General features: G+C 33.7%; 2 protein-coding genes across 5 annotated transcripts; one reads left to right on the forward strand and one right to left on the reverse strand.

Moving 5' to 3' along the window:
• Positions 1-893: 893 nt before the first annotated feature.
• LOC113735033 (protein THALLO) lies at positions 894-11,585 on the reverse strand. 4 transcript variants are annotated; one of them, XM_072083509.1, is made up of 17 exons: positions 11,458-11,585; positions 10,716-10,865; positions 10,464-10,555; positions 10,283-10,370; positions 9,466-9,614; positions 9,181-9,327; positions 8,942-9,081; positions 7,894-7,960; positions 6,993-7,172; positions 5,300-5,473; positions 5,108-5,185; positions 4,735-4,874; positions 4,486-4,627; positions 2,655-2,908; positions 1,456-1,519; positions 1,305-1,373; positions 894-1,220 (listed from the first exon to the last, which is right to left on the reverse strand). In XM_072083509.1, exons 2-17 carry the CDS (start codon positions 10,825-10,827, stop codon positions 1,089-1,091), a joined length of 2,028 nt encoding a protein of 675 aa, XP_071939610.1. In that variant the 5' UTR covers positions 10,828-10,865; positions 11,458-11,585; the 3' UTR covers positions 894-1,088. The 4 variants fall into 4 exon arrangements, with proteins under 4 accessions (XP_071939610.1, XP_071939608.1, XP_071939611.1 ...); XM_072083507.1 differs by having other exon boundaries at positions 7,873-7,960; XM_072083510.1 differs by having other exon boundaries at positions 7,873-7,960; positions 10,716-10,838; positions 11,458-11,583.
• A 12,071-nt stretch (positions 11,586-23,656) lies between these two features.
• LOC140038549 (cysteine proteinase inhibitor 1-like) lies at positions 23,657-24,049 on the forward strand. Its single transcript, XM_072083931.1, has one exon. It carries the CDS (start codon positions 23,657-23,659, stop codon positions 24,047-24,049), a length of 393 nt encoding a protein of 130 aa, XP_071940032.1.
• Positions 24,050-27,700: the final 3,651 nt, after the last annotated feature.

Raw genomic sequence — 27,700 nt, forward strand, 5'->3', positions numbered from 1 at the left:
GGTTGGTCAATGAGTGGATGAGCTATTGTATCTATTGGTAGACAAGCCACTTTGTCTACACAATATAAGCATCGACAGAGAGGAGACGTGAGAAGAAAGGTCAAGTTTCCATTTTGAGTTTTTATGGGGATGGAAAGGATAAAAATGGACAGATATGAGCCGATGGCTATTGGAGCTACAGTCAAATAAGTGACCAAATTGGTGAGAAATGGATAAGAGTTGCCAAAATGCAACTTTTAGGCTCAAAAATATAGAAAATAGGATAGCATTAAATTTACCAAACCATTTCTTTCATCTCTTAATCTTCAAAACAAGATTTAAAAGCTCTCTAATCTCTTGCTTCTCATCTCCTATTCTTTTTGTGTCACAACAAATTTTTCCTCTCTCTCTCCCCTAAACTCCAAAACTAGCTGTACTTGTGCACTGATTCATATAAACACGTTGCCAGAACTGGGAGTCCAGTGGAAGAAAACAGATAACAAACGTGCCCTTTTCAGGAATATTGGAGCAGAAACAGTATTGATGAGAAAACATCTACAATCCCATGGGGAAAACAAAGGCACCGCCACATTTCCTGCTTTCAACAATAATATCAATTGAAAAGAACAAAAACTCGCACACACAGACGAACACACAAGCAATCGAAACATTCCTGCTCACTTTTTCTATGCAAGTGTAAATGAATCTGGTAGCAGGTCACAAAAAAGGGTACTTTTATATCTTAAACAGGTAATTACACAGACAAATGATTGGCAGATGGAGCTAAAGCATACGGAAAACCACATATCTAGTGGTATCATCAAATATGATAAAATGAAACTACTACCACGTTTGTTAGATTGTTGAGAGCCAGGGAAGTAAGAGCTTATATGTACCACTTAGTGGACCATGAATGCAAGAAGGTAAGATCTAATTGAAAACTCCAAAACTCTTTTGTCACAATCACAAAAATTGTATGTCTACTTAAAAATAGACAGCGGATATGAACTTCCCTCAACCTAAAATTCCCTCTTCAACATGATAATTACTGCAAAAACATATATATAAAACATCATATTTCCAAAAATACAAATGCTGCACCGCAATGGCTAGCTCTTAAACCTAATGCTGCGGCTGATTGCTGCATTAATACCCGAGGCTTCCCCACCATAAGTACCAGTTGGCTTCCTGATATCTCGCACTTGTCCCTTCCTACGCACCACTGCTTTTTGGTGCTTCAACTGCGAGAGAGAGAGATACATCAGCTATGTAGTTAGGCGTTTAATTTGTTTAAAGAAAAAAGATCAGCAGTTATTGCTAGATACCTTGTACTTCTTTCTTGGATTTTTGGTTAGCTTCTTCCGAGCACGAGTTAACCCTCTGTTCTTCTCCATCTGATAATTGCAAGCACAAATACTTTTAACAGTTAAAACACAATATAAACCCATAAACACAGGTAAAATGAGAAATTGTGACCTGATAAGAAATTTGGCGCTTCCCATCTACAAGCGTTTCTGGCAAAGGTGTGAGTTTTGTGGATCTGTCGAAAGGAACAGAAAGCAAACAATAAGCAATCTAAATGCCTCCAGACACATTGACTGCACAATGAAGAATGAGTTAATAAAAAGATTCTTCTGCATGGAGACACATTTGAACATGTATGACAGAAATATAATAACATAGAATCTGCTCACTGCTTGAAAAGAGCACAACCATGAATTACTTCAAACTTTAAACATCCTACCAACGTGGAAAAAATAAAATGCGGGCATTGGTCAAAAGAGATATACATTGAAGGCATTCGTTTTCTTTGTTACTTTTTGTTCTTTGGGCAAACAATAAATTCACAATCCACCAGCACTAATCATTCACACCTATTTGGTTCTTCACCTTTTCTTTTCCTGAATCTTGAGACTACTGTGATTGAAGTTCCCAAAGTAGAGAAACTAGGAATATTTACAGGCTTGGGCAGTTTGAAAAAGAGCTACAGCTATAAGAGAAAGAGTGGATGATTCAAGGAAGAAAAAAACAAACAGCTGTTGGAGCCACTCTTGAGAATATTGTGGAAGTGTACACTAATTTGGTCAACACAGAGATAAGAAAGATATCTTAGCCACTTGCAAAAGTATGTGATTTACATTTGAAGAAGTGGCTCATTCCGATGTAATGCCAATATTGAACTAACTGCAACGACTGCAAATTTGACAGCAACGCATGCTCATCACATCGGCTACCAAAAGAGGTGCTACAGCCTAAAGATTTGGAACAGAGCTCTGGATGATACGAGTAAATACTTGAAAGCTGATTGCTAGTTTCTCCATAATTGTATTCACGCATTCCTTATAGATCAAATGACTAAGCCAAGAAGGATGCTCATCTAGGTGGAACCATCCCATTAAAGATGTTTCCCCAAATTTTGCCACTTGAGTTGAGCTTAAAGGGTAGTGTTTCTATTCAAAGATAAAGTTCATAAGATCTTTCCCCCAAATTTTGCAAGTTCAGGTTATCTATTGTTTCTGTTCAATAATAAAGTTTAGATGCCAGATTTTTGAGCCTGTAACTCATCAGGACTTAGATATCAAGTTCAGTGTCGCAAGAATTATGAACAATTTTAAGATCTCAGCTTTTACTGCAGAAAATTTAGTTTACGAAATGAAATTGCACCAGAGACAAACCTAGTATGCATCTCCGCCTTTGCTGCAAGCTTTGCAGTATGTTCCAGTTCTGCCTGCTTGTAAAATTCCAAATCTGACTCGGTCTCACCATCCAAATCAACTTCTGGAACTCCCTCATTCACAAGAGTTCCAGATTCATCATCCACATCATCAACAGTTCTTATTCCAGCCCCAGCCAAAACTCTAAGTTCATGCTTTCTTCGCCTCTCTCCTATGTCATCTCTTTTTGGTAAATCATCGTCACCAGAAACAACCTGTTAAAGGAAAGACATTACATGAAATATTAAAAAGCCTAATAAACACAACACAGCATATTGACATCTAAAATGGCTAAACAGCAGATCCTACAAAACCAGGAAAGAATGATAATTATAAGTCAATAATATTTGCATAGACAGTGCACAAACTCCAAATTGTTTAACCAAGAAATAACAAAAGGCAAACAACTTTGAGAAACATCAATTCATGTGTAGTCTACAACATGTGGCCTTCCTCTAAAGAAAAAAGGTAGGAATAGACTTCAGGGGCCATTCTTTTTTTATCGGCAACAATAACAATTGTATAACCTATTCTATCCTAGTCTATAAGGGAGGGGGAGCCTAAAGAGGCTTTTTGTGTTCGGGGCTAGCAGGTATGCAGACCCGCTAGACCAAAGGGGTGCTATGGCACCATCTTTGGATTTTTTTTGCTACAGGTGGGGTTTGAACCCCCACCTACAGCCCAAAGAGGAACTTAAGTTCCTCCTTGGTGGCCACTGAGCCAAGCTCAGTGGTTTACTTCAGGGGCCATTCTGACAAACAGATATAGAACCCAAGGAAAAGAACATTGCAAAGCCATCTATATAGGACTTCGAAGGGGTAAAAAAATTTTACATGAGATTTATTTTAGATAGCCAAACTGCATTAAGAACTGCTCAGCAATCATCACCTCATGGAAGATGCACCAAGTACCAAAAAACTCAAGGCTCCACATGCCTGATAGGTCCACCAGAGAACTGAGAGTCGCATAATTAGCACGATATAGCATTGACAACGCATAATTGATGCTATTTCCAATCAGTTATCTACAATTACACAAAGGTCACCTATGAACTGAAAAACTTAGACCCATGTAGTTCAGAAACCTTCATTGTTGCTACGATTGAAACTTGTCTTCCAAGATGCCTTTGTGCAACAATAATGGTGGCTCCATTTTGAGCTAGGGCTTTACAGTTTTGACACACTGAACAAACCTGCTTCCAAGCACGTTCCAGATTGCAGCAGGAGACTTATTGTTGTATGTTAATACATATCTCTTTTTTTATTGTTTCCCTTTTTCTTGCCATTTTTTGTTCTCAGGGAGAAAAAAGGGGAAAAGTCTAGCACACGATGACACAGGTAAGCATAAAATGCTCTCTAGCAGTTACATCTACAAAGTCTGGTTGAGTCTTACGCATCTCAAATCTCCTAGAAGGCTCAATCCAAAATACAATCAAGAGACTTGGGAAATAAATCAAATTTGAGAATCATGTATAAGCCAATTAAGCCGCATATATCCCATTTCTCCAACCACAAAAGAATCTCAATGAATCATAGGACAAAATGTCCTGGTCACGTGCTGGACAACCAAATGACTGAAATGGAATCCTAGATCTCCAAAAACTTGTGTTACCGGAAGTATGAAATGCAAATCCCAAAGTTATGGATAACAGAAAAAGAAGCACACTGACAATGCCCTAGTTAGCAAGCAATTTGATGACTGACTGTCATAATTCTATTACCACGTGGTATCACACTTCCAAAAGATTATATTTTTCCTCCATTATCCAGGACACCAAATCAAAGTCCATTACCTTTGTCTTATTTGCCTGAGGAGCCACAAGCTTGGAGAGTTTAAGTGGATGCAAAAGACTCCCATTCCTGAGATCTGTTCGATGATTGACCTTTTCTAACTCAATAGCATCATCATCAAAGTCCTCTAATGTCTCAAGTTGTCTGTTTCAAGTTTGAACATCTTTTGTCAGTATCATCATTTTTCTTGGGCTGCTCCCTATAGAAAAACAGATAAGTGGAATTGATGAACTTTCAAGGATGAGTGATACCCATTAACAGGTAGGGAGCGCTTTTTATCTCTATAATGCTTGTTTGTTATAGAACTAAAGATGCCCTTCTGCTTCAATTTCTCCTCAAGGGCAGCTCTTACTTTTAACATCTCCATGCTCTGCTTACCAACTTGATCATCCTGTAAATTTCACATCCAAACAGATAATAGAGAAGAAATGGTTATAGCTCAGTTAAATTTCTACAGTTGCAAGAACGTTTATGCTGTCTAGCTTATCTATGTTTGTCTGCTACATATACTTGTTGGTCATGCTTCAGGAAAAATTGTGCCTGCCAGTCATGAAAGCAATAGCAGCAGCACAAACACAAAAACTCAACGCAAATTAGCCTGTAAGCTCCATGTGTATGACTAACCTGATGCCTGGATTTTGATTTCGTCACCTTGTACTCCTTGAAAGAATCCTCTTCAACTAAAGAAGCTCCTTCATGAGCCTAAAATAAAATCAATATACTTATGTCTGGTAAGGAACAAATGCTGAATGGACTGAAAAGTATTAAATAAGAGATAATCAAGAGGAAATTGGGGCACTTCAACACGTTAGTTACCCCTGGTTTCTCTATTGTCTCAACAGGGACAGCAGCGGGCTTGTGAACCTCCGAACAAGATACAGAGTTTGCTGGAACATTCTCTTGAACCAGCTTCTCCACTCTCAGAGCAGATTCATTCTCGTCCAGAATATCCTCAAGCTCAGGAGGAAGATTGTCATCAAGTTCCTTCATCTACAATTAGAGGAGCGGAGTTACTACTTTCAGGGATTCCAATACTAATAGCATAGTAATTGTGAAGGTTTAGGAACTGCAGAAATTGCTTAAGTGGCGGAAACGACTATAGAAAACATTACTTTGAGGTATAACTTTAAGAGATTAAAGCCATACCCAGGAAGAATAACTGAACAAACTCAAACAACTAAAAGAAGAGATCCAAGCAAATAGCACCCAGAGGAATAAATAGTATAAAGAGTAACCTTTTAGTATATAAACTATGATCAACTTGTGCACTGACAACTCTAAGCTCTCCTTTTGATGCACAATAAGATAATACAAAGCTACTTTACTAATGTAAAACAACCTAACGCTGCCCATGATGTACCACATCAACTAAGATAAATTACAACTAAATGTCATGAGAAATAACCAGAGAAAGATTCCTATGAAGCAACAAACACTTGTATGGATTATCAGGTAGTAACTACTTACCTCTCCCTACCTATGTTAGTCCTAAATCTTCTCTATATATAACACACAAAAGATTAAGTCCTCCAATCACAAGTCATAAACATATAGCTTGAATATTTCCCAAGCAAAAAATGATTCTTATGATATTTAGATACATATATATGAACAAAAATAAAGACATATAAGTTAAGGAAAAAATAGAATTGAAATCACAATTACAGGTTGTGAGCTATCCCTCTATTAAGCATTACCATACTATACATGCAACTTCTTTTTATTAGGATCCGGTTGTCTCACTCACCGATGAGTATACAGTTTCTGGATAAATCAGAGAGTTTTAGACACAGATTAATAACAAATACTGTTTAACATGCACATGCATCAAATAACAAACTACAATAAGGCACTCATACAACCAAAGAGACAGCTGGGACAGATTCCATTAGCAGCAATGTCAAAATAGCTCAACTTCTGCAGGTCACCCAATTACATCTAGATTTTACTTTATTTTTTTTAAAGAAACATGGATCCGATTGGGAAAGCCTTTTTTTGCAACTAAACTATGAACAGAAGGCTAATGTAATGGAAACACATTATAGGTAATAACAAAAATGTGTTTGAATATGAATCCTAAACGCTCAATTGCTGAAGGTATTTGAATACAGGTTGGACTTCACATATTAGATGTCTAGCTAAAAAGGGAAATGAAATGCCAAACAATAAAGCAATCTAATGAGCATATTCAAATAGAATAGAGACTGATTCTCGTATTTTATTCCACCTATTTAACATTTGATGCAGGATAACCACATAAACTATGAACATAAGTAAACTATCATTTTCACCTACTGAAGATAATCCTACTTTAATTTCCGTGAGAAAATCATTACAAGAAGAAATGCAAAGAACAAAGACTTGCAGTTACTGCATGAAAAATAAATCTTCAAAGAATCAAAACATGCATACACCAACCCCACAGTGACCTTAGATACGAAATATTCATGTGATGGGTTAAATTACAGAAATCTTCCATTCACTTAGATACTAATAATGAGGAAACAACCTTGTCCAATAAATTCTTGATCTCCACAAGCCTAGAAATTACAGGATGATCAGGAACAGGCTGCCCTTCTGACTTGAGAAGAAGATAGAACGTTATTGCCTGGCAATAGGAGAGTAAAAGTTGCTGTTTGATCTCCATATAATGCATCCCTCCTTTGATTGCATTCTTTACATCTCTGATCTTCACCAAAGCACAAAAGCTTCATCAGTATGTTAATTGCATTTTAGCACTGTGCTGATTACTATGTCCTTTAACAAGTGTGGAAACGGTGAGATGGAGAGAAAAATTACTAGAGCATATTGCAATCAGAGCAGAAAGATGATAGCAAAATTTCATTGTCACGCTTTATTTTATTGAAATTCAACACATCTTTGTCAATGCTTTCTAGTCACACAATTGTCTATCTTTTATTGCATAGACTTGTTACAGATTGGCTACTAAAGGCAAAGCTACACCACAGATGAGTCAAGCAATCCATTTACACTTTAGAATTCTAAATTGGATTGACCTACCAAGAAACTGGAGGTCAAGTACATGTAGAAAATATTTAAGTTCATACAATTACAAACAAACATGCAACAGAACAAAACCTGGTACTTCCACCTTCCTAGACATCCTCAGATACATTTTATTTGTCACAAAATGGTTCAACCAAATTTTAAAGAGACTTTAGTAACTCCAGTCATGATTTGTCTGCATTACACATTTTAATTTACATTCGTCAAACTTCACTTCTAAAATTTTCGAGAAAACAAAGGCTTAATCTTCATCATTTAGGACAACGGAGAGGTAGGCAATTCTTTTCAAGATTTGGTCAATCATGGAGATCTATGTACTGACACACAATAGGCCTAAAAGACTGGGCCAAAGGTGAGTATACCTTGCTTAAGAGTGGATTCACCTTGTTTTCAAGCTGCCCAAGAGCATCATCAAGTTCTGACAGTAAACCAACTAACTCTGGAGCAGAACTGTGCAAAAACAATTAATTGAGGTGAGAAATGCAAATTTAGTTTTTGCAAACCTGAAAACTACAGCCACACAGCATCAATGAGCAAGAACAAGTCTTCTAAAAACAGTTATCAGGGTTTAGGTATTTGAAATGCATATCCCACTTTAACCTAATATACTTTCATTATTAGTCTTGGTAAATAACTTCTAGGAAAATATGTTGAGAACTACCTCGAAATGATGCAGTGAATTCGATAAAAAACTTTCATGCACATAGAAAGCTCAAGAAATCATTCAATCAAACCTCGCTGCAATGATTCCTAAAAGAAAAAGAGCTGCTAACAATAATTAACTTTTTACCCAAAATGTTCGCCATAGGGACCCATGAACAAATTTTTGAGAATAAAATTGTAAACTCAAAATGGAACTAACATTTCAATCATTATACTAGGCAACGATCATATTATTAATGGACTTTGTACCATTACCGGACTCAGACAACATGAACTGTAGAAAGAGTTGGGATATTACAATTTAATTCTAACTGTATTTCAAGAAACCTTCAGATGAAATGCTTGGAACAGAGAAGTAACTATACATCTAGAGTTGAATTCTGTCACCCAAAAAAATAAAACTAAGAAAAAGAAAGAATTGAATTCTATCTATTGGCAAAAAGCAAACAATGGTTAGCTAAAAGCTTATCAGGGCTAAGAGAAGGGAATCAAATGTCCCCTCATACTATAAAATGCTTGACAATCCTGGCCTTGGCAGCAATCACCAACTGTGTTAATGCTTGCAAAATATCCCAATACAGTTATTATATTTAGATCAGAATTCTTCACATTCCCATCCTAGAAAGCAATCGAGAATACATTAATACTGTTCAGTAATCCTTGTCAAATTATATCAGCAATTGAAGCTTCTTCTATTATACAATCTCAGCAGTGCTCAATAGAGTGGACAATTAAACTGAGTCTTGACTGTAAAAGAGAGCTGCTCACCTATTCAGCACATCCATTTGCTCTTCCCTGGTCAATGCATTTATGTCTTTCTTCACTTCCTCATAAGCAGTTGCATTATCTTCTTTACCTTCTTTGCTTGCATAAGGTTTAAATGCAGGTTTTCCATGGACCAAAATTTCCTGAAATAGCCAACTAAAGATGAATTGATCTGCAAAATTCTCCTGCAATAACCAGAATACAAAGCATAATTTCCTCAAATTTAAAAGAGGGAAACCCACCTCGAATGTTGGTTCCTTGTCACCCTCATTGTCGGTGACATCCTCAAGACCAAAATCTTCTTCTGTCAAAGATTTTGCCTTTTCCTTCTGCAATCTCAAAACCTCTTCCTCCTCTTCAGCAGGTAGCTCCTCATCACTTGATTGTATCTGAAATTTTAATGTCCCTTCAATGCTCAACATGGCTCACATGTAACAAACAGAAATTCATATGCTTGCACAATATCATATTTAATCTATTAGCTTTTGTTTACAAGGGCATTCCCCCTTTGGCCCTATGACCTTCACCTCATAGTCAATGTTCTCAGCATTGTAAAAAGTACTCTTTGCTCTGCCCCAAACAGCCCTTTCTTTTTCTTCTTCCTCTTCAGCATCATCATCCATTTCCTCCTCAAGCCCACCAGTCTTAGCTCGTAAATATTTCTGTTGCCTCAGAACTACAATCATTAATTGAACTTTTCAAGTAAGATGACACAATATCTTTTGGCAGCAGTAACACTTCACTAATGAAAAAGGAAACAAGATTTGAACTCGAAAGAAATGCAAGAAATTAAATTAAAAAAAAAAGAAGCTACACGTCCAACCATCATGTCCTACACCATATAAAGTAGTGTATATAATAGTATGCACCCAATCGTGCAAATCTAAAAGTTAGTTGCTTCAGAATGAAAGTGTAGGCTCTTGAGTAACAATGCTTGATAGATGTCATAGTCATAAAGCTCTAAACTACCAGTGTCTTCTGCCATGTTTTTCAAATGTTCTCAAGTAACCAATAGCATGTAGTACTTCTATACTATTGAAAGCTTGGACTAAAAAGGAAGATGCTTTATTCATCCTTAGATACATTTCTGAAATATCATAACATAATTGTTTAGAACTATCAAGATTTAAGATTTTGGAAGTTAGAAAGACGTGAAAAGAAACAGCTTGAATGATACGATCCTTTCCTCAGCCCAGAATATAAGTAAAGTACAATTCCAAAGCAGCTTCATCAAGTACAAGTGAATAAACCATGTCCTAGCAATCAACACATAATTTGTCAAAGCATCACAACATTGTCCAATATGTTACTCAACCAAAAGAGAAAATAAGATAACTCAATTACGTTTTGCAGCAAAGCCCGTAAGTTGAGAGTCGTCTTCAATGTCATCATCGTTGTCATCCTCATTATCATCCATATCATATTTTTCATCCTACGAACAACAATATAGAAAAATGAGCCTATGAAAACTTATCCAGATACAATACTACTACACTTCCAAAGGAAATAAAAAAACAGTATACACCTCAAAGTCAAGAACTGGATGCTCAAAATCAGCATCAGACTCCCCTGCATCTTCATCTAAATCTAGTGGAACTATATCTCTCTGTTTGTGAACTTCAATCAACCAAAAAAAAAAGAACTTTATTCAATCAGCAAATTCCACAAATAAATAACATTGCAACATTCTTTTTCTTTTCTCAGTGAACAATTTGAGAAGCAAATTCAACCAAAAAATATAAATTAAATCAGAAATTGAAAGGCAAAGAAAGCTTACAAGCATCAATTTCATCATTCATCATATCATCATTGTCCTCATCGTGATACGTTGTCTTTTTCTTCGAGTCATTATTCTCTTTCTTCTTGTACTTACCTGCTTTTCTTCCCATTTTGCTTCTACCTAACCTCTTACGATGTCAGTAACTGTCTGGTTTAAAATCAAACAACAAGACTGCTCATTCACCATGTTTGTGAGCAAAAAAAAGAGGCTTAAACAATCATAAAAACTCAATTGAAAAAATGCAGAATTCCCTTTGCACCATACAGGCTAAGTATTCCATTTCTTTCAATACCTCCAATTGATTTCAACTTTAAGATTGCAAAATAAACTTAACTTTTACATTTAATTTGTCAAACCATCACTACTTCTAGTTCCCAGAATCTTGACTACTAGTTCCCAGATTCTTAAAGCCGGTAAAAGGCTCCACAAACCATCCAAAAATGAAAAACAAATAAGGTAAACAATACTTTCCTTTACTTCATAAATTAGACTACAAAAATCATTTTCTCTAAAATTTGAGCCATGAATTAAACATAACAACAAAAAATAACTACAAAACCTAAGATAAATACATAGAAAGAAATATAACAGCAGAAAAAAGAGAAAGAAGAAAAAGCAAGAGAAAATTACAGAGACCAGAGAGACAGATAAAAAAAGGGAAGAAGGTAGGTAGAATAGCTGGGTGGTGGAAGGGGGAAGAGGAGGAGGAAGAGAGAAAAACTAGCAACGGGGGGTGTACCTGGTGGCTGGTGGCGGGTGGCGGAGGCAACGGGAGTAGCGCGGCCTGTGGTAGGGTCTTTCAATTCCCAGTTTTGAATTCGGCCACGGAGGTGGGTAGTACTAGGAAAGATGAATTCCCAGGAATGGTTAAATAAGGGTTAATCACAAAAGTTCCCCTCGAGGTTTGGTTCGAGTTGCAGTTTTACCCCATAATGTTTTTCTCCTTACTTTACTCCCAATTTCAATCCAACTCGTCAAATTTACTATTAAACCATTGAGTCGACGAAAATATTTCTCTACATGGTTTATAAAGAAAGGCCTCCAAGATTCTTTGGACGTTCAAATTACAAGATATGATTTTTGCGATAGAATGATTGTTTTATTTTTGAACTTTTTATATAAAATAAATTGGAATTATTAATATTTTTTAACCCACAATTGTAATGCACGTAATTACTTTAAATGAATGAATCTGCACTTTGCAAAAAAAAATAAAAATAAAAATCGAGAAATATGTGCTCCATGGCAATCAAGGAAGAAAAATATGTGGTTTGCTGTAAAGTTTTAACTGTCTTCCACTATGTTGACTGCAATACAACTCACATTCTCCTCCTTTTTTTTTTGTCTCAAAGTTCAATGTCTACCCACTTCAATTATTGACATGCATGATGATTTTGGACAAAAAAAAATAAAAAATATTGGTATTTCAAATTATTTTATCCAAAAAATTAAAAAAAAATTATTCCATGATTAAAATCAAACCTTGTAATCTAAACATGGAAGGTAATCTTGTTGTGGTCTTCCCTTATAAATCATATAGAAGGGCATTTTTATCAAATCAAATGTTTTAATGGTCAACTAATTGAGTTGGACGGAAATAAGAGGTAAAGTGAGAAGAAATACACGCTAAAGGGTAAGCTGCAACTTTGATGAAACCTTAAAGGTAGTTTTTGAGTTTAACCTAATAAATAATGGAGTAAAAGACCTGGGGAGCCCTTAAACTATTACCGTTGTCAAGTTTTGGCCCTCGATCTAATTTTTGTCTCCGATGAGCCCCTAAACAATTAAAAATGCATAGTTTAAGTGCTTCCGGTCATTTTATACTGATGTCAAGTCGGAATTAAAGGGCAATTTCGTCCAACTATAATTGAAACATCAGGACCAACTGCTGAGTTTGCCCAGCCAAGTTACGGGTCGGTTCGTCTCCAATGTCCGATTTGATTCGCTCAGAAATAATGCCCAACAAATATCATCACCGCCTCTTTTTCATAAACGCCGAATCCCTCCACCACCACCACCTTCATCTCATATACACCGTCGCCAAAAAGAAAGAAAAAAAGAAAAAGAAAACTCGCAACGAGGGCTTCTTCCCTGTTATTGTTAAACACACACACACACACACATGTTGATATGCATATGTGTGTTTGTGTACATATATATATATATACATATATTTCCCTGGCTCTGTTCGAAGGGTTGTTGGTTTTTTTAGTAACCAATGGCGAAATCATAGGCAAAGCTCCTTGAAGAAATCCTGTACTCCTCTGCTGCTGCCTCATTCGTTCTTCTTTCTGAGCTGTATAATCATCAGAGAAAAGGCTAAGCCTGCCGTGGCTGCAAAAACCGCCATTGGGAGATTTTGTCGAGCCAAGATACGAGCTAGCTCAGAATCTGACTTAATTTGGAAGAGGTGGATATCATCGAAGCTTCTGATTACAAGGATTTAGGATTTAGGGTTTTTGTGGAATCACTAGAGAGGTTTGTACTACATCTGGCAAGCATCAACAGGGGCTGTTTGCTTGTATTGAAATCATCGGCAGCGTAGTTGCAGAGAGGGGCAACAACCCACAATAATGCCATTTGCTTCCGGCTTGACTCACACATAAAATGCTCGGAAGCACTTAAACTATGCATTTTTTATTGTTTAAGGGCTTATCGGAGACAAAAATTAGATCGGGGGCCAAAACTTGACAACGGTGATAGTTTAAGGGCTCCCTAGATTTTTTACTCTAAATAATGGGTAAACTACATTAAGCCCCCCTTTTTGCAAAAGTCAGGTGTCTCTCATGTTGATTTTGTAATAACAACCACCTACTCTCTTATTTGTTAAATAACATCAAAAACTTCCCCTGCTATTAATTGATGGAGAAAATTCGTTTTGTCATAAATTCACTCAATTTTTCCAAATTACAAGTCAAATGATATAATTAATTATTTTTAAAAAATAAAAAAGGCTGAAGAAATATCCAGAAACTTAATTGGTTTAAATATCAATAACCAATATTCTGACCAGGACATAACAAGGGTCAAGCTTAATTGGAAATATCCAGAAACTTCTAACTAAGCTACATCAAGAAACACACTTCTAATTCAAAAACTAATTATAATCTGACCAGGACATACAACTGGTGGGTGTCAAACCAGCAAAAATAAAATTCCTACTCTTAAGTCACGAATTAAGTCCACTATGGTACTGGAGCAGGGACTTAGGCTGTGCAATGGGTTACTAGCTTCACCCTGGTGCCAGAGTTTGCTTGATCCGATATACCAAAGTATATTAATTACGTGAAAGACAAAATTTGAATATAGCAGTGAGCAGGGTCGAATCCACAGGGACTTGGGAATTTATTTTGAATGAATGTAACATTAAATAAAAATGGGGGGAATTGATATGGAACTGTCTAATTTAATTGCTCAAATTAAAAATAAGACAATCGCAGATAAAATAAATAACAATAAATATAAAGTAAATTAACGGAAGGAAAATCTCTAGTCAAAGGTATAATCTCCACTAATGGTTCGAATCATTGATCACAGATGCAGAGATAAAATCTTTCATTTACAAATAAACTGGTTATGGTTGTCAACAAGCTCTGACAACCTGCCTAACCTTCCTGATTCGATAACCACAACAAGCTCTGTGGTTATTGCCCTAGCCAATTAAGCAGTCCTAAACACGCTCTTAGGATTTAACCTATTGACAGCATTAATCATTAGACTGGCCACCAATTATAACCAACAAACACACATGCTCGGTTTATTTAGGCTATATCATATATTTCCGCAACAACAACTCAAAAGTTTCTACTACAATTGAATCATGTCACTTGCCACATGCACTAAAATTACCCAACAATTACGGATTGAGCACTCTTAGATGGCTGTTAATTACTCACACAATTAAACAGTGATCAAGTATTTAATTGCAAGAAATAATCACATGCATAAGTGAACAGGAAATATATAAATACTTGCAAATTAAAGAACGTAGGGAAATCAATTCGATCTCACAGTTTTGTCGAACCAAAGCTTCGATTTAACCTCTGACTAGATGAAGAAATTAGCCACTCCTCATAGTTGAATTGCAGCCAAAAGTACTACTCGAGTTCTTAATTGAAAAAGGAAAATAAATTGGGAAAAGGGAGGAAGAACGGGACGGAACAGAATGGCCTGCGTTGATTTTTTAGAGTCTTCTTTTCTTTGCCCTTCTGTTTTCTCTTTTTTTTCGATCCCCCTTCAGTTGAACCAGAGGTCTTCCTTTTACCTAGCGTCCCCCCAGGGCTTCTTTAGCGTTTCTTTCTTTTTTCTAAAAATAGGCCTCGTGTGCAATTGAAGCTCAATGGGATGCGGGCTTTCTGCTGCATCAGTTGTACTATTCTTTGCTGTAAACTAACCAAAAGCAAAAGCCCAAAACGCTTGCTAATTTGATGCAGTAACAATCATCAACCGAACAGGGCATTGTAGATGAATACTCCTGGATGGTTTCCACACCCCATCATCCCTGATGTAGCGGTTTTCAAGTATCAACTAAGAAACTTGTATCAAGATTTTCTTAATGAAATTTCCTCAATTAGGCTTCAATTTCTCCTTTTCTACCTCAATTGACTTGAAGTTCCTAGAAATCATACAAAAATTCAAATATAAGTAGAATTTGGCACATTATCACAACATTTGGTCAAAATAAAGGGGGAAATATTAACAAATAAACTGCCTAATTTGCGCATTAACAACAACCCCCGAGGAAATATCCAAAAACTTGATTGGAATCTATGCAACGTGCTCTTAATCTACAGCTTTATAAACTTAATAGCTACCATGTCACGCAAATAATAATAATATTACCATGAAAGAATGAAAATTGTTCTCACTAAATGGTCCTAATTAACTTAAACCCTGTTTATTAACCTAATTCAGCACTTAAATTTAATAGATTCAAATCTTAACATGTTCCGACGCGTTTGATTATAAAAAATTGAATATCTGAATTAATTAAGTGGCACTAAATTTTCTAGATAAAACTTGCTCTTAAAATTAAGTGATAAGTTATTCACTTATCATTTAATATGATATATACTTAAATATATCAAATTTAGTACTTAAAAATTTAATAATTAAATGGATTTAGATTTCAAATTTCAATTTTATCCATCACACCCTTAATGCCTGTGTCAGTTTCATAAAAGTACCAACTACCGAATCATTCAGATGTCATTGGTTTAAATAAACTTTTGGAGATTGAACGCTAACATCAGCTCTCAATTTATTGAACTCCCAATCCTGCAACCAAACTGATGTCTCCACAATTATCATGGCTTTAACAAATACAAGTAATTTCAAACAATTGTAAACCGATACAACTTCAATCAGCACAATAAATTTTAAAGATCAAGCACCCAAATAGAATGACTGAAAATGTTAAGATGGTCTCATGCTCGATGGAAAACTGGGTATTGTATAAATAATGATTCTATCTCATAAAACATTATTGTTCTTTCATCAAATGGGCAAGCTAAAAATTGCAGCTTTTATATCACATACCAAAGCATCAAAACTCGCAAAAAGAGTTGTAGTTAGAGATGGCGAATCAACCTACTTAACTAAATTTACCCATACCCGTCCATGAATAAATGGGTATGAGTATCTTAAATTTTTGTATATGGGTATAAATGGGTTACCCAATAATACCTATTTATTTATTAAATGGGTATTATTGGATAACCCATCAAACCCAATTAACCCATTTAGAATTCTCTTCCCCCAAAGTCTCTTCCTTTCCCCCACCTTTTTTTTTTCAAATTTTTCATTTTGTCATGATGTTAACTACTTTTGTTTTTATTATTATTATTATTATTATTTGTTGGTTTTATCTTATAATTTTATTTTCTTTTAGTTTGTTAACTTGCTCATTTAGCATTACCAATTTATGATAAATTTTAGCCTATTTTCTTATCTTTATAAAATGAAATTTTAAATTTATATATGAAAAAAATATTAGGGGTTCAAATTTTTTGGATTAAGTTTTTATATTAGTTTTTATAGTACTTAGTTCAAATTTTTATATTCTTATTATTCAATTATTAAATAATAGGTAATTTTGTGACATAGAGTATAAATGAAAAAAAATTGATAATTAAGTTTATTGAACATTATAAGTAAATATTTAAAACTAATGATAGGTACAAAGAGTGGTATAAATTGATAACTTAGTTTGCAAAAATGAATTTAAATGAGTTTGCAAAAAGTTAAAATAAATGGGTTATAAATGGGTAATTAGGTTACCCAATTCATTTTTTGACTTACCCATTTATACCCATCTAATTAAATGGATATAAATGAGTTGACTCACTTATACCCATTACCCATTTTATCCAACCCAAACCCGCCCAAGTCACCCATTTTGACACCTCTAGTTGTAGCTTATCTACCAGATAAAAGAATTAGAACAAAAAAAAATGGCATGAAGAACGAAGTAAGGCATATATGAATTTTAAAAAATCCGCTATAAAAACAAAAAAAAATGGAACCAATTAAAGACAAAACTGAAGGGAAAATTGGAAAAAAGGGATTTAACTGGAAACCGAATTAAAGGATGATTTGGTTTTTACCTACAAAATATTATTTGGCGTTATCCAAACACACCCATTGTTTCTAGGCCTGTCAACGGTCCGGATCTGGATCGGATCCATAAAAATATTGCGGCTACGGGTAAAGATTTAATTCCGTTACTTGAACCCGGATTCGAATCCATTTTGTCAAACAAAAATGGGTCGGATACGGAATATAGTATTCCGACCCATATTAGACCCGGATCCGGATATAAATAGATTAATAATTTAAAATATATATTTATCAATATAATTTGATTAGAGTGATGTATTTGAGTAAAGTCAATTTGATTTCTTTTCTTATTTGATTTTTTTTATATTAGTTAGAAATTAGTTTACAATTATATTTTTTTCTCATTTTTATTAGAAATTATAAGTTTTGATAAATTTTTTCGGGTAGATCCAACCTGGATCCGAGACCCGTCGGATCCGAATCCGGAATATAGAACAGAAGACACGTCGGATTCGGGTCCGGAATAATGAATTCCGACCCGAATCCAACCCGTTGACAGGCCTAATTGTTTCAGTGCTGCTGTTGTTGAAGAAGCAGAGAGGGGGTGGGGGATGGGAAAAGTGTTAACGTTTTCTTAATTGTAAGGACCCGGATAACTATTCGCTAACGGTGTCATTTTAAGTTCATTTGACTGTAAAATTTCTAAATTTTTGGTCCACAAGTTGGAAAAACAAAAAGTGGTGGAAAAAAGTAGGGGAGGATGAAAGCTTTTCCTGATGGATGAATAATGAATGTGGGGAAAGCAATTTTAAACAATAAAAAAAATAGAAAAAGATGCTTCAAATTGTAGCAAGTTTTGGACTTTGGAGGCCCGTTGCATGAACGGTGAGCTTGGCTCTTTGTAACGAATAGGCTGATTATCGCAAAAAATTTGTAAATTTGTGATGAAGAAAACAATTTTTTGTAGTGCTAGCTTTTTTTAACTTTATAATTTCAAAAATTGGTTTTATCATACAAATAATTACATGTACATATCTCTGTATTTTGATAGGTTAGTATGAAAATCTGGAATGAAATGACAAATATGTGAGGTCTTCAATTTCCATGATAAAACTCTCCTCACTGTTCTTATTCTTCTTTTGGAAAAGAATTAAAACTGTTTGTGTTGAAAATTTTCTTTTATTACATGTAAAGGACATTAATAAGAAAAGTAAGGGATAAAGATTTAAAATCAAAACTATAATAAATGTTGGATTGATGGAAAGCATTGACAGGGGAGATACATGTTATTTTGAAAACAAGAGGGAGGTTCCTAACTTTTACATAATCTAGAGGAGAAGTTAGTGTAATTACCCATAAATAATTGAAAATGAGAAGAAGAAAATAAAATAGAAGTAAGATAAACTGGAAGGAGGGATGGATCAGGTGATTCAAAAGAAGGAAGTGCAAGTGAAAGGTCCCGGGTTTAAGCCTCCCATTTACACCCAAAAAACATATTATATACTTGAGGAGAAATTGGACCACAACATTAGAGAAATTATTCAATATATGGGAAATTATACATTAATGATTGTATACGACCATATGACTTTGGTAGATAGGGCACAAATAGGGGTGCAAACGAGCCGAATTGAGTCGAGTCTCAACTTAATTTTACGAATCTCGAACTCGTACTTGAGTTTAAAAATTTAAAAAAATATTTTTATTTAAAAAAATGAATAAAATAATAATTTTTCTTAATAAATAATAAAATAGTAGAGATATATATGTAATTTTACTATTAAAATAAATAAATAAATAAATATATATATATATATATATATATATATATATATAATTGAACTCATGAGCCACTTGCAAGCTAACGAATTTAGTATTTTTGAACTCGAGTTCGACTTGATCAACTCGACATCGACTCGTGCTCGTACTCGAGCCGCTCATGATTCGCTCGCAAGCCACTCAATTAGTTTACAGCCTAGGAACAAAGATAAGGGAAAATAACTTGAATAAATATTTTATAATTCTTAGAGCATACTTAAAAAGTAGGGATAATTTTAAAAATTCCCTTGAGATTTCTCATAGTTTTACTTAGCTCCCTCAAGTTTTAAAAATCTCACTTAACTCCCGTATTTGGAACTTTTGTGTAACATAGAAGCCCAAATAAAAAAAGTTGAATAGAAAAATAATTGTTGGAGAGAAAATATAATTTGGTGCCAAAAATGCCCTTACTAATTGTTGCAACTTTTTTTTTGAGAAACTATTAAATAAATTAAAACTTGGCAAACAAATGCAAAAGCCTGGGGCTAAATTTCAAAAATATCTAATAGATGCATTAGCAATGTTTAGTTGATTAGACTAATCAACACCTAAAGTTGCAAAGTAACTCAACTAAATATAAAGGACAAAATCAAAATGCTTAAAAAATTGAAATGATATAGGACGCTTATTTTTAATATTAATAACTACTATTAGAAAAATGCACCATTTAGATTTGGGGAAGAGATTTACGCCAATTTGCTGAAGACAATTGACCAATGTTTTTACTTTTTCCTTCAAATATGTTCCAATAATGGATTTTTAGGAATTGTTTAGTTAATATGTATCAACAAACGCTAAAATCATAATAATCTTTTCGCCACATATTATATTAGCACTAAGTTGGTCCAATAGATAAAAGATGTCTCTTAGAGTTCTCCCCACTATTAAGGTAAAATTGTGCCTGATTGTTGGGGAGATGGAAAAGGCCTGGGAGAGGTGGGAGGGTAAAAAATATATATATCAGCAACAACTCCCAATTCTCTACTAGGTATGTGTAGGGATGGCAACGGGGTGGTGGAGGCCCCACTTTCCCCACGTGATTAATAAAAATTTGTTATATAATTTCATTATAGATAAATTTTAACAAATAATCAAGTATTAAATATATCAAAATATCACCAAATTATTATTCATTGTAATTTCACAATTGAAACTCATAAAAACAATCAAACAAAAGTTATTTGAATACAATCCAATATGATGAAACAAATACAACTAAAGTAGTCAAATTTTTACTTTTGATACAAATACAATCACTAAAGTCATTATTGAATTTTTTTGAGAAAAAAGTGTTATTGTGTTAAGTGTAATTAGGAATTTAGTATAAATGTATAAGTAAATTTAGTATAACTAATTGATAATTTTTATTAGTAGACATGTATAATTATTAATGTAATTGATAATATCAATTATATTACATATATTAATATATATTATATAACTAATAATAATATTATTATAAGTTTGTAACTAATTAATTAAGCATTATATATAATTATATACATATATATTTATTAATTTTTTAAACGGGTGGCAGGGCGGGGGGTGGGTTCCCCGCCCCTCGCCCCATTTCTAAACAAGGGGAAAAAAATCCCTCGCCCCCCCAACCATTAGCCCCCCGCGAGTACTCGCCCTAATTGCCATCCCTAGATATATGAGATTTTCAATAGTTGAAGGGAATCAAGTGAAATTACTGAAAACCTCAAGGGAGGTTTCTGAAATTGTTCCTTGCTGAAAAGTTCCTTAGTTTAGCTTGACACTTAAAAAGAAACCATGAAATGATTGCCCGATCGGTACGTTCTCAATATTCGACTCCAGCTTTCAAATTTCTTTTACAAATTTTGGTGCATAGCGTTGTTAGACCCAGACCAAACTGACCCGCCTGACCGGTCCGACCATGAATAGACCTCCTTTTTTAAATAGTTAGCAGCACAAAAGTGCTTTGACAAAAAATTAGCCAAAACTATCAAAATCGGCCAAACTAGTGACCCGGTTCAACAGTTTGATCCGATTCTCAAATTTTTCTTTCTTGTTTTTTTGAAAACATAATTTGAGTTACCTAAATTGTAAAATTTTCATTTATTAATATCAATAAGAAAATGCCACCCATTTAGTTTAAACATCAAAGTCACTCGCTTACCTAAATGTTCTCTAAATTAAGAAATTTTAATCCCTATCATCTTATCAAATTATCTTCAGTGATTCCAACTTGCATTAAATCCATATTCCCAACAAAAGATCTCGAAATAGGCATGATTTGTTTTAGTTTAGTTTTTCAAGTAATTTTGGAGAATGGGGCATATTTTACACATGAATTCACATTTTTATATATAATTTTTAGGTGTATATTTTATTACAAGCCTAACATTTTGTATGGTTGGCCAAATATAACCAAAAAATAAAATTGCAATATTTGTGCAGCTTATAAAAGTACAAAATAATTATAACATCATGCTGACTTTAGCGGGATTTTAAGAACGGTCTGACCAATTCGACCAGTTAACCCTTGATCCAAAAGTTTAGTTGAGTCACTATCCGGTCTAAGTTTAACAACATTGATAATAGGATCCCAATATCCAGAATATATCAAAAAACGTCATCTTCTTTGGATTTTGATTCTTTCTAGGATTTATTTTGTGTTGCAAAAAAAATTAGGTACTGACAATTTATATATTAAACTTCTATTTATGAGGATTTATACCTAAACCTCTATAGTCTATTAATTTTGTGCTATTAGTAGTTAAGTAGAAGTTTAGGTAAAAAAGTGTCATAGAAAAAAAATTTTAAGTGGCAAAAAGTCAAAAGTTCTTAATTTGAGGTGCAATATCATGTTGACTCCTCATATTTAAGAAATATTTCCTAAGCCAATTGAGCAATATTTTCCCTCATGTAATCCTATATATATCTAAATCATTCATTTCACATAAATCATTGACTTGGATCTTTCTAGAAGAAATTCTTTTTTTTTTAAAACCGTCCATTCCCCATTCCTTTTCTTAGTTTCATAGTGCGAAGAACTCTAAAAATTTTTCCTTGATCACTGGATCAAACCTAGTGATTAAAAGAGATATTGGCTGAGATAATGGATTAGATACGGAATAATTATGAACCAAAAAAGTAAACAAAGCAAAATGCTAACAGCGTACAACCACAAATTCAAGTGATTTGCGAACGTATCCCCATAAACCCGGAGCAAAAAATGAAAACGGGTGAATAAAGAAAAAACTTAAAATTGTTTATCCAAATTATTCCCACCCACTACCATATTTCCCCTTTTCCAAGTTCCATGTATTTCTTATTATTTTAATTTTGAACTTATTTAGCAAATCCTAATTTATATTGACAACAACTATTATGGTTATGAATTATTATCAGATAACTATCTATATATTCACTTTGTTTTGGTGAATTTTTTATTATTTATATCTATACAATAAATAAATGGAGAGGGAGCTTTTGGTGTAAACAAATTCATGTCACTTTATGTTTTTTTCTAAACTGCCATTAGTAACCTCCTAGTACCATATTTCCACTTTCCAATCCAAGAACCACGTATTTCTTATTATTTTAATTTTAAACTTATGTAGTAAATTCTAATTTATATTAACAACTACTAATTATGTTTATAATTACTATCAGATAACTATCTATTTATTCGATTTATTTTGGTGATTTTTTTTTACTATTTATATCTATTCTATATATAAAGGGGAGGGGTTTTTGTATAAACAGATTTATATCACATTATGCTTTTCTTAAATTGTCCTTGGTAACTATCCACTATCATTTTTCCTCTTTCCAAGTGCCATGTATTTCTTATTATTTTAAAATTGAACTTATTTAGCAAATCCTAATTTATATTGACAACTACTAATTATAGTTATGAATTACGATAAGATAGCTATCTATTTATTCACTTTATTTTGATGAATTTTTTTCTACATATATCGTCAAATATATAAAACCAATTCGCCTGAAAATGATTCATCAAATATAATAATAACATTTTTTTTATCATTTGCAGACACACTAGTGCGTGTCATAAACGCTAGTGATGATGTCATTATTAGCGACACCTATTCCCTTTCCTGAATCCCCTAAACCAGACACCTCCTTAAACTTGTTTATCCAAATTATTTTTGTTTTTTAATAAATTGTCAAGGCTTTAAATGGCAGTTTCAGTCTCATATTCTTCTCAATCTTTGCACATTAATCTCACGTTAAATATTGCTAATGCCTCCTTGATAATTTTTTACGGTTTAACAAATGATGAAGAGCACAAGAAGAACAAACTTGCATAAAATGGGATATACCCTAATAAATGACTTAACCAAGAAATCGACATTCAATTTAAGATTTACAATTATATATATATCATTTAAGATATCCTTCCAAAACAAACAAAAATTTTCATAAAAAAAAACGCTTAATCCCGTCTTGTTGAAAGTGCTATAAATTCCAAACCATACCCTCCCAATTCAGGCCATAAATAACCAGAGGTCCAAAACCTCCTCGTGCCCACATTTTCACTCACAAGAAAAATTAAGTTAAACCCTCCAAAAATGGCAAAAGAATTCCGCCCTCTTCTCATCATCTTCTTCTCTTTCTTGATTTCCTCTACACTTTTCGACGTCTCGGTGACGACGGCTGCCGATGACGCCAACGAGGTCCTAGGCCCCGCGGATGGTTTCCGTGCACTAGACCCTGAGGACCCTTTGGTTGTCACGATAGGAAAATTTGCTGTGGACGAAAACAACAAGCAAAAGAAAGAAAATATCCAGTTTGAAAATGTTTTAAAGGCTGCAAGCGAACAAATTGGAGCAAAAACTGAGTATGGCCTCCTTATTAAGGCAGCCGAAAATGGTACTTCGAACACCTATGCTGCCATTGTCTTGGACAGCAAAGATTCTGGGAAGGAGCTCGTTGGCTTTAGAAAGCGAAACTTGGCAGTTTAGAAGATATGATAATTTAGCAACTACGTCTCACATTTAAATTGTATCGTCGAGGGTGACATGATGATATAAAGGTGTGATTATTTGTTTTTCTTTTCCTTTTTTTTTTCAAGTCTTTGACACAAGACTGCAGGTGGAATGGAAATGGAATTCCAAGATGCATTCACAATTTCTCTACCAATACCGTCTATGAGAAACCAATTTTTTTTTTTTTTTTTTTTTTGCTATTAGAGCTATTTCCAACAAATTTCTGAATAAAAGTTGCCTAAATTGACTTTATTTTCGGCTAAGTGGAACACTTTACAAAGGTGGTTATTTAGAGATATGATTTTCGCTTGCGCGTGGCAATAATTTTGACTTACCTAAAATTAGATGATGGGATATATTTGGAATGACATCCAACATTAACTCTGTTGAAAATTTGGAGTACTCTATCTAAAAAAGAGTAACGCAAACGAACTGAATACTGAAACATTAAAACTCGGTTGGAGTTCGTAATAAACTTGAAATTAGTGCTTATCGGACTCCAACTTGAACAAAGTTTTTAATGAAAGTAAAGTTTCGAGTAGAAGTTGAATAAGTATGTAAATCTCATCTTTTTATGTATATGAAAATGAGATCGAACACTATTTTTTTTCAAATTTCTAGCAGGGGAATGATAACTCGATCAATATGCTCATTGATGCTTTGTTTTCTAGTTTATTAATCGATTTTGAACTAATTAATTTTACTTCAGAAAACTCTGGCATAATTCATTTTACACCCATAATCAAAACCACAGAAAACCATCTTAGAATAGTAAACTTGAATGCCAGCAAGTAGTGTTATTTAAACACCTCACCTTGACTCACCATTTGTACTAGGTCACATGCTTTATAAATTGACTTCAATATTATCTATTTTAGGGTAAAATAAATCACCGGCCACTAAATCCACTTGCTGCGTTACCACTGCACCTGAGCAGCACACTGCATCCACCAAAGCATATTCATCATTTTGCATCCAAAACAAAGGATAGCAGGTGGAATGAAACTTAGTAAATGTTTAGTAATAGGTGCCACACCTTGTTGGAAACTTTTGGAAATTAATCATTAAGAAAAAAATGCAATTTCGATCCCCATTGTCTGGCTGTTGTGCTTATATATTTCCTTATGTTTTGGCCAAAATAAAGGTTTATCCAATGACGGAGCCAAGATTTTTCCTGATAATATTATCTTAATATGCTTTGTTCAAAATAATTTCCATCTATTTAAATATATGACATCTAAAAACATCAAATATTAACTTAAATTATAAAGGTTTGTCTATATCGTAAATATGCAGCATAGTTATAACAAAAATTATGACAAAAATTAACCTTTAATTAAATATCTTATAATATTACAAACCACCAATATTGCACATTATGAGAAGATGCTCCAATATGTAGCCTACGCAAATATATATATATATATATATGCAATATAAATATAACTATTTTTAATTAAAAAAGATAAAATTTATGTTAACACACTGCAATTTCAATCGCTTTTCTTAAAAGTAAATTGAGATTTACGTTCCTTGTAGAAGTAAGTTTATCATGATTGAACCAGTGCTAAACATTTCAATAACTTTCTTTTCTATGTACACAATTAGGCAATCATTCAAGAAATTATCTTCCATCTTGTTTCAGAATTGTCTTGAATTTTTTTCATAATTGAAAATGTCTGTTCTATAGTTGCAGCTACTACAGAAAAAGTAAGAATGAGTCTAATCAATTGGGCTAAATTGTATATTTGTACATGAGCCAATAAAGTAATTACTTTTGTTTTAGCCCATTAATGATTATGAATTGGGTCTTTTATTATAATGTGTCAAATTGGGTCAATTTACTATGGATTATCCATCATATGTTTACTTTTTTGAAAGTTAAACAACTAGCACAATAAAAGATAAATAATTTTTTGAAGAAAAAATTAATTCAAAGGTGGCCAATTCATATATATATGTATATGTAAACTCTCATAATATAAATTAAAATTTAGAAAAATTGGGGGGGGGGGGGGGACTTTGTTTTACACGCATTTTTATACACTATGAATTCAAAATATTCAAAACTTAGGAAGGGGGGTCCTCAGTCCCCCTTAGCTCCGTCTTTGGGTTTATCAATAATCACGTGTGCTCTATTTTCTATTTTCACCATTTTTTTTGGTTAATCAATCAACAACATTCAATTTTATTTTATTTTTATCAACTCAATTTCCCTTGTGCATTTTTTTTTTATTGTTGTCCATGTCAATATCGTTAGTCATCTATTTTAATCCTTTTTATTCTCCTTAAACTTGGTTTGTCATTCTATTTTCATCTTTTTTTTTTTCATCAATAACATCTACTTGTTTCTCGTTCTAGTCCTATTGCTGAAGTCAATGCTTGACTGCTTTCCAACTTGACAATGTCATATGATATTGCGTATTGCATGTTTTACTCGCCCAAAGGAACTTAAACAGCACAATGCTCCTATGGCTATTTCTTTATTTCAGCTGTTAGTTTTAATTTTACTTCTCTTTTCTTTTTCTTCTTCCCTTTTCTTAGACTTAAATCATTCAAAATTGTTGGCTTTAATCCTTCATTTGCATGTTTCTTCCTCTCTTTGGCTCCATTTGGATTGTGATTTGAGAAGTCTCGATTTACCCCCGAGTTTTAATTTTATTTTTCTGTTTGAAAATCTGTTTCTTTCCAATTTTGATTTTTTAAAAATCTCAAAATCAAAGTCTCATCTTTTTTTCATTTCAGTCATGTGGAATTTGCGGAAACCGAAAACTTGAAGCCCATTTGACTATTTGAGTTGCCAGTTTTTTGAGAAAAAGTTTTTTGAAGTGCTTTCGACACATTTTCTTAATTATCTTGTCACTTTACATATATCATATTGCTATAGATTTTTTTTTAAACTAAAAAGAACTTTTAAATACTCCCATCCAAATGGACTTTATGCAGTTGAGCACGAGTAGGCATCTATAACTTGCCAAATAACGCCTTTATGAGGTAAAAGTTTGTGCGCGTCAAAATGTTGAAATTATAAATTCACGTTCAACCAGCTGAATATGAAAGCAAATGCATCATAATGAATGATTCGAAATTGGGGCTCTGGAGAGGTGAGCAATGAGGTCACACACTCTGGTTCATGCTAATTAAAGTTAACAATGACGAATCACTGAGATTATTTTAGTGGTCTGGGAGGAGCTATTAGAGTTCTCTTTGCTATCAGATTTAGAATTTGAATCCTGAATATAATAGTTGAAAGTGGAAAGATTGTGGAAAGGATGGGAGATTTAAAAAAACAATTATATATAACAAAGGTGCAGATAAAGGCTATCGTTGCTTGAAAATGTGCATAATACAGGGTCAATCACATGCTTGTCTGCAAGGAACACATTTTAGCCGTCTTTTCTTCTCATTTTTCCACAAGTGCAAAGTTCACGCCTTTGAAATTTAGGAACGAAGGCGCACCTTCCAACAAAGCCTTGATGGTACTTTGAAGGTTCGGCTTTTTGGCAAATGGCAATAAGGCAATTTGAAGGCAGCAAACAACAAAGTTCGGCAATCTTTTTTAACTTCTCCCTCCGTCCTACTTTAGTTATTTTTTAATTTTTTTAAAATACCCTTATTTAATACTCC

The sequence above is a fragment of the Coffea arabica genome, chromosome 3e (genome assembly GCF_036785885.1).
Source record: "Coffea arabica cultivar ET-39 chromosome 3e, Coffea Arabica ET-39 HiFi, whole genome shotgun sequence".
Taxonomy (NCBI): domain Eukaryota; kingdom Viridiplantae; phylum Streptophyta; class Magnoliopsida; order Gentianales; family Rubiaceae; genus Coffea; species Coffea arabica.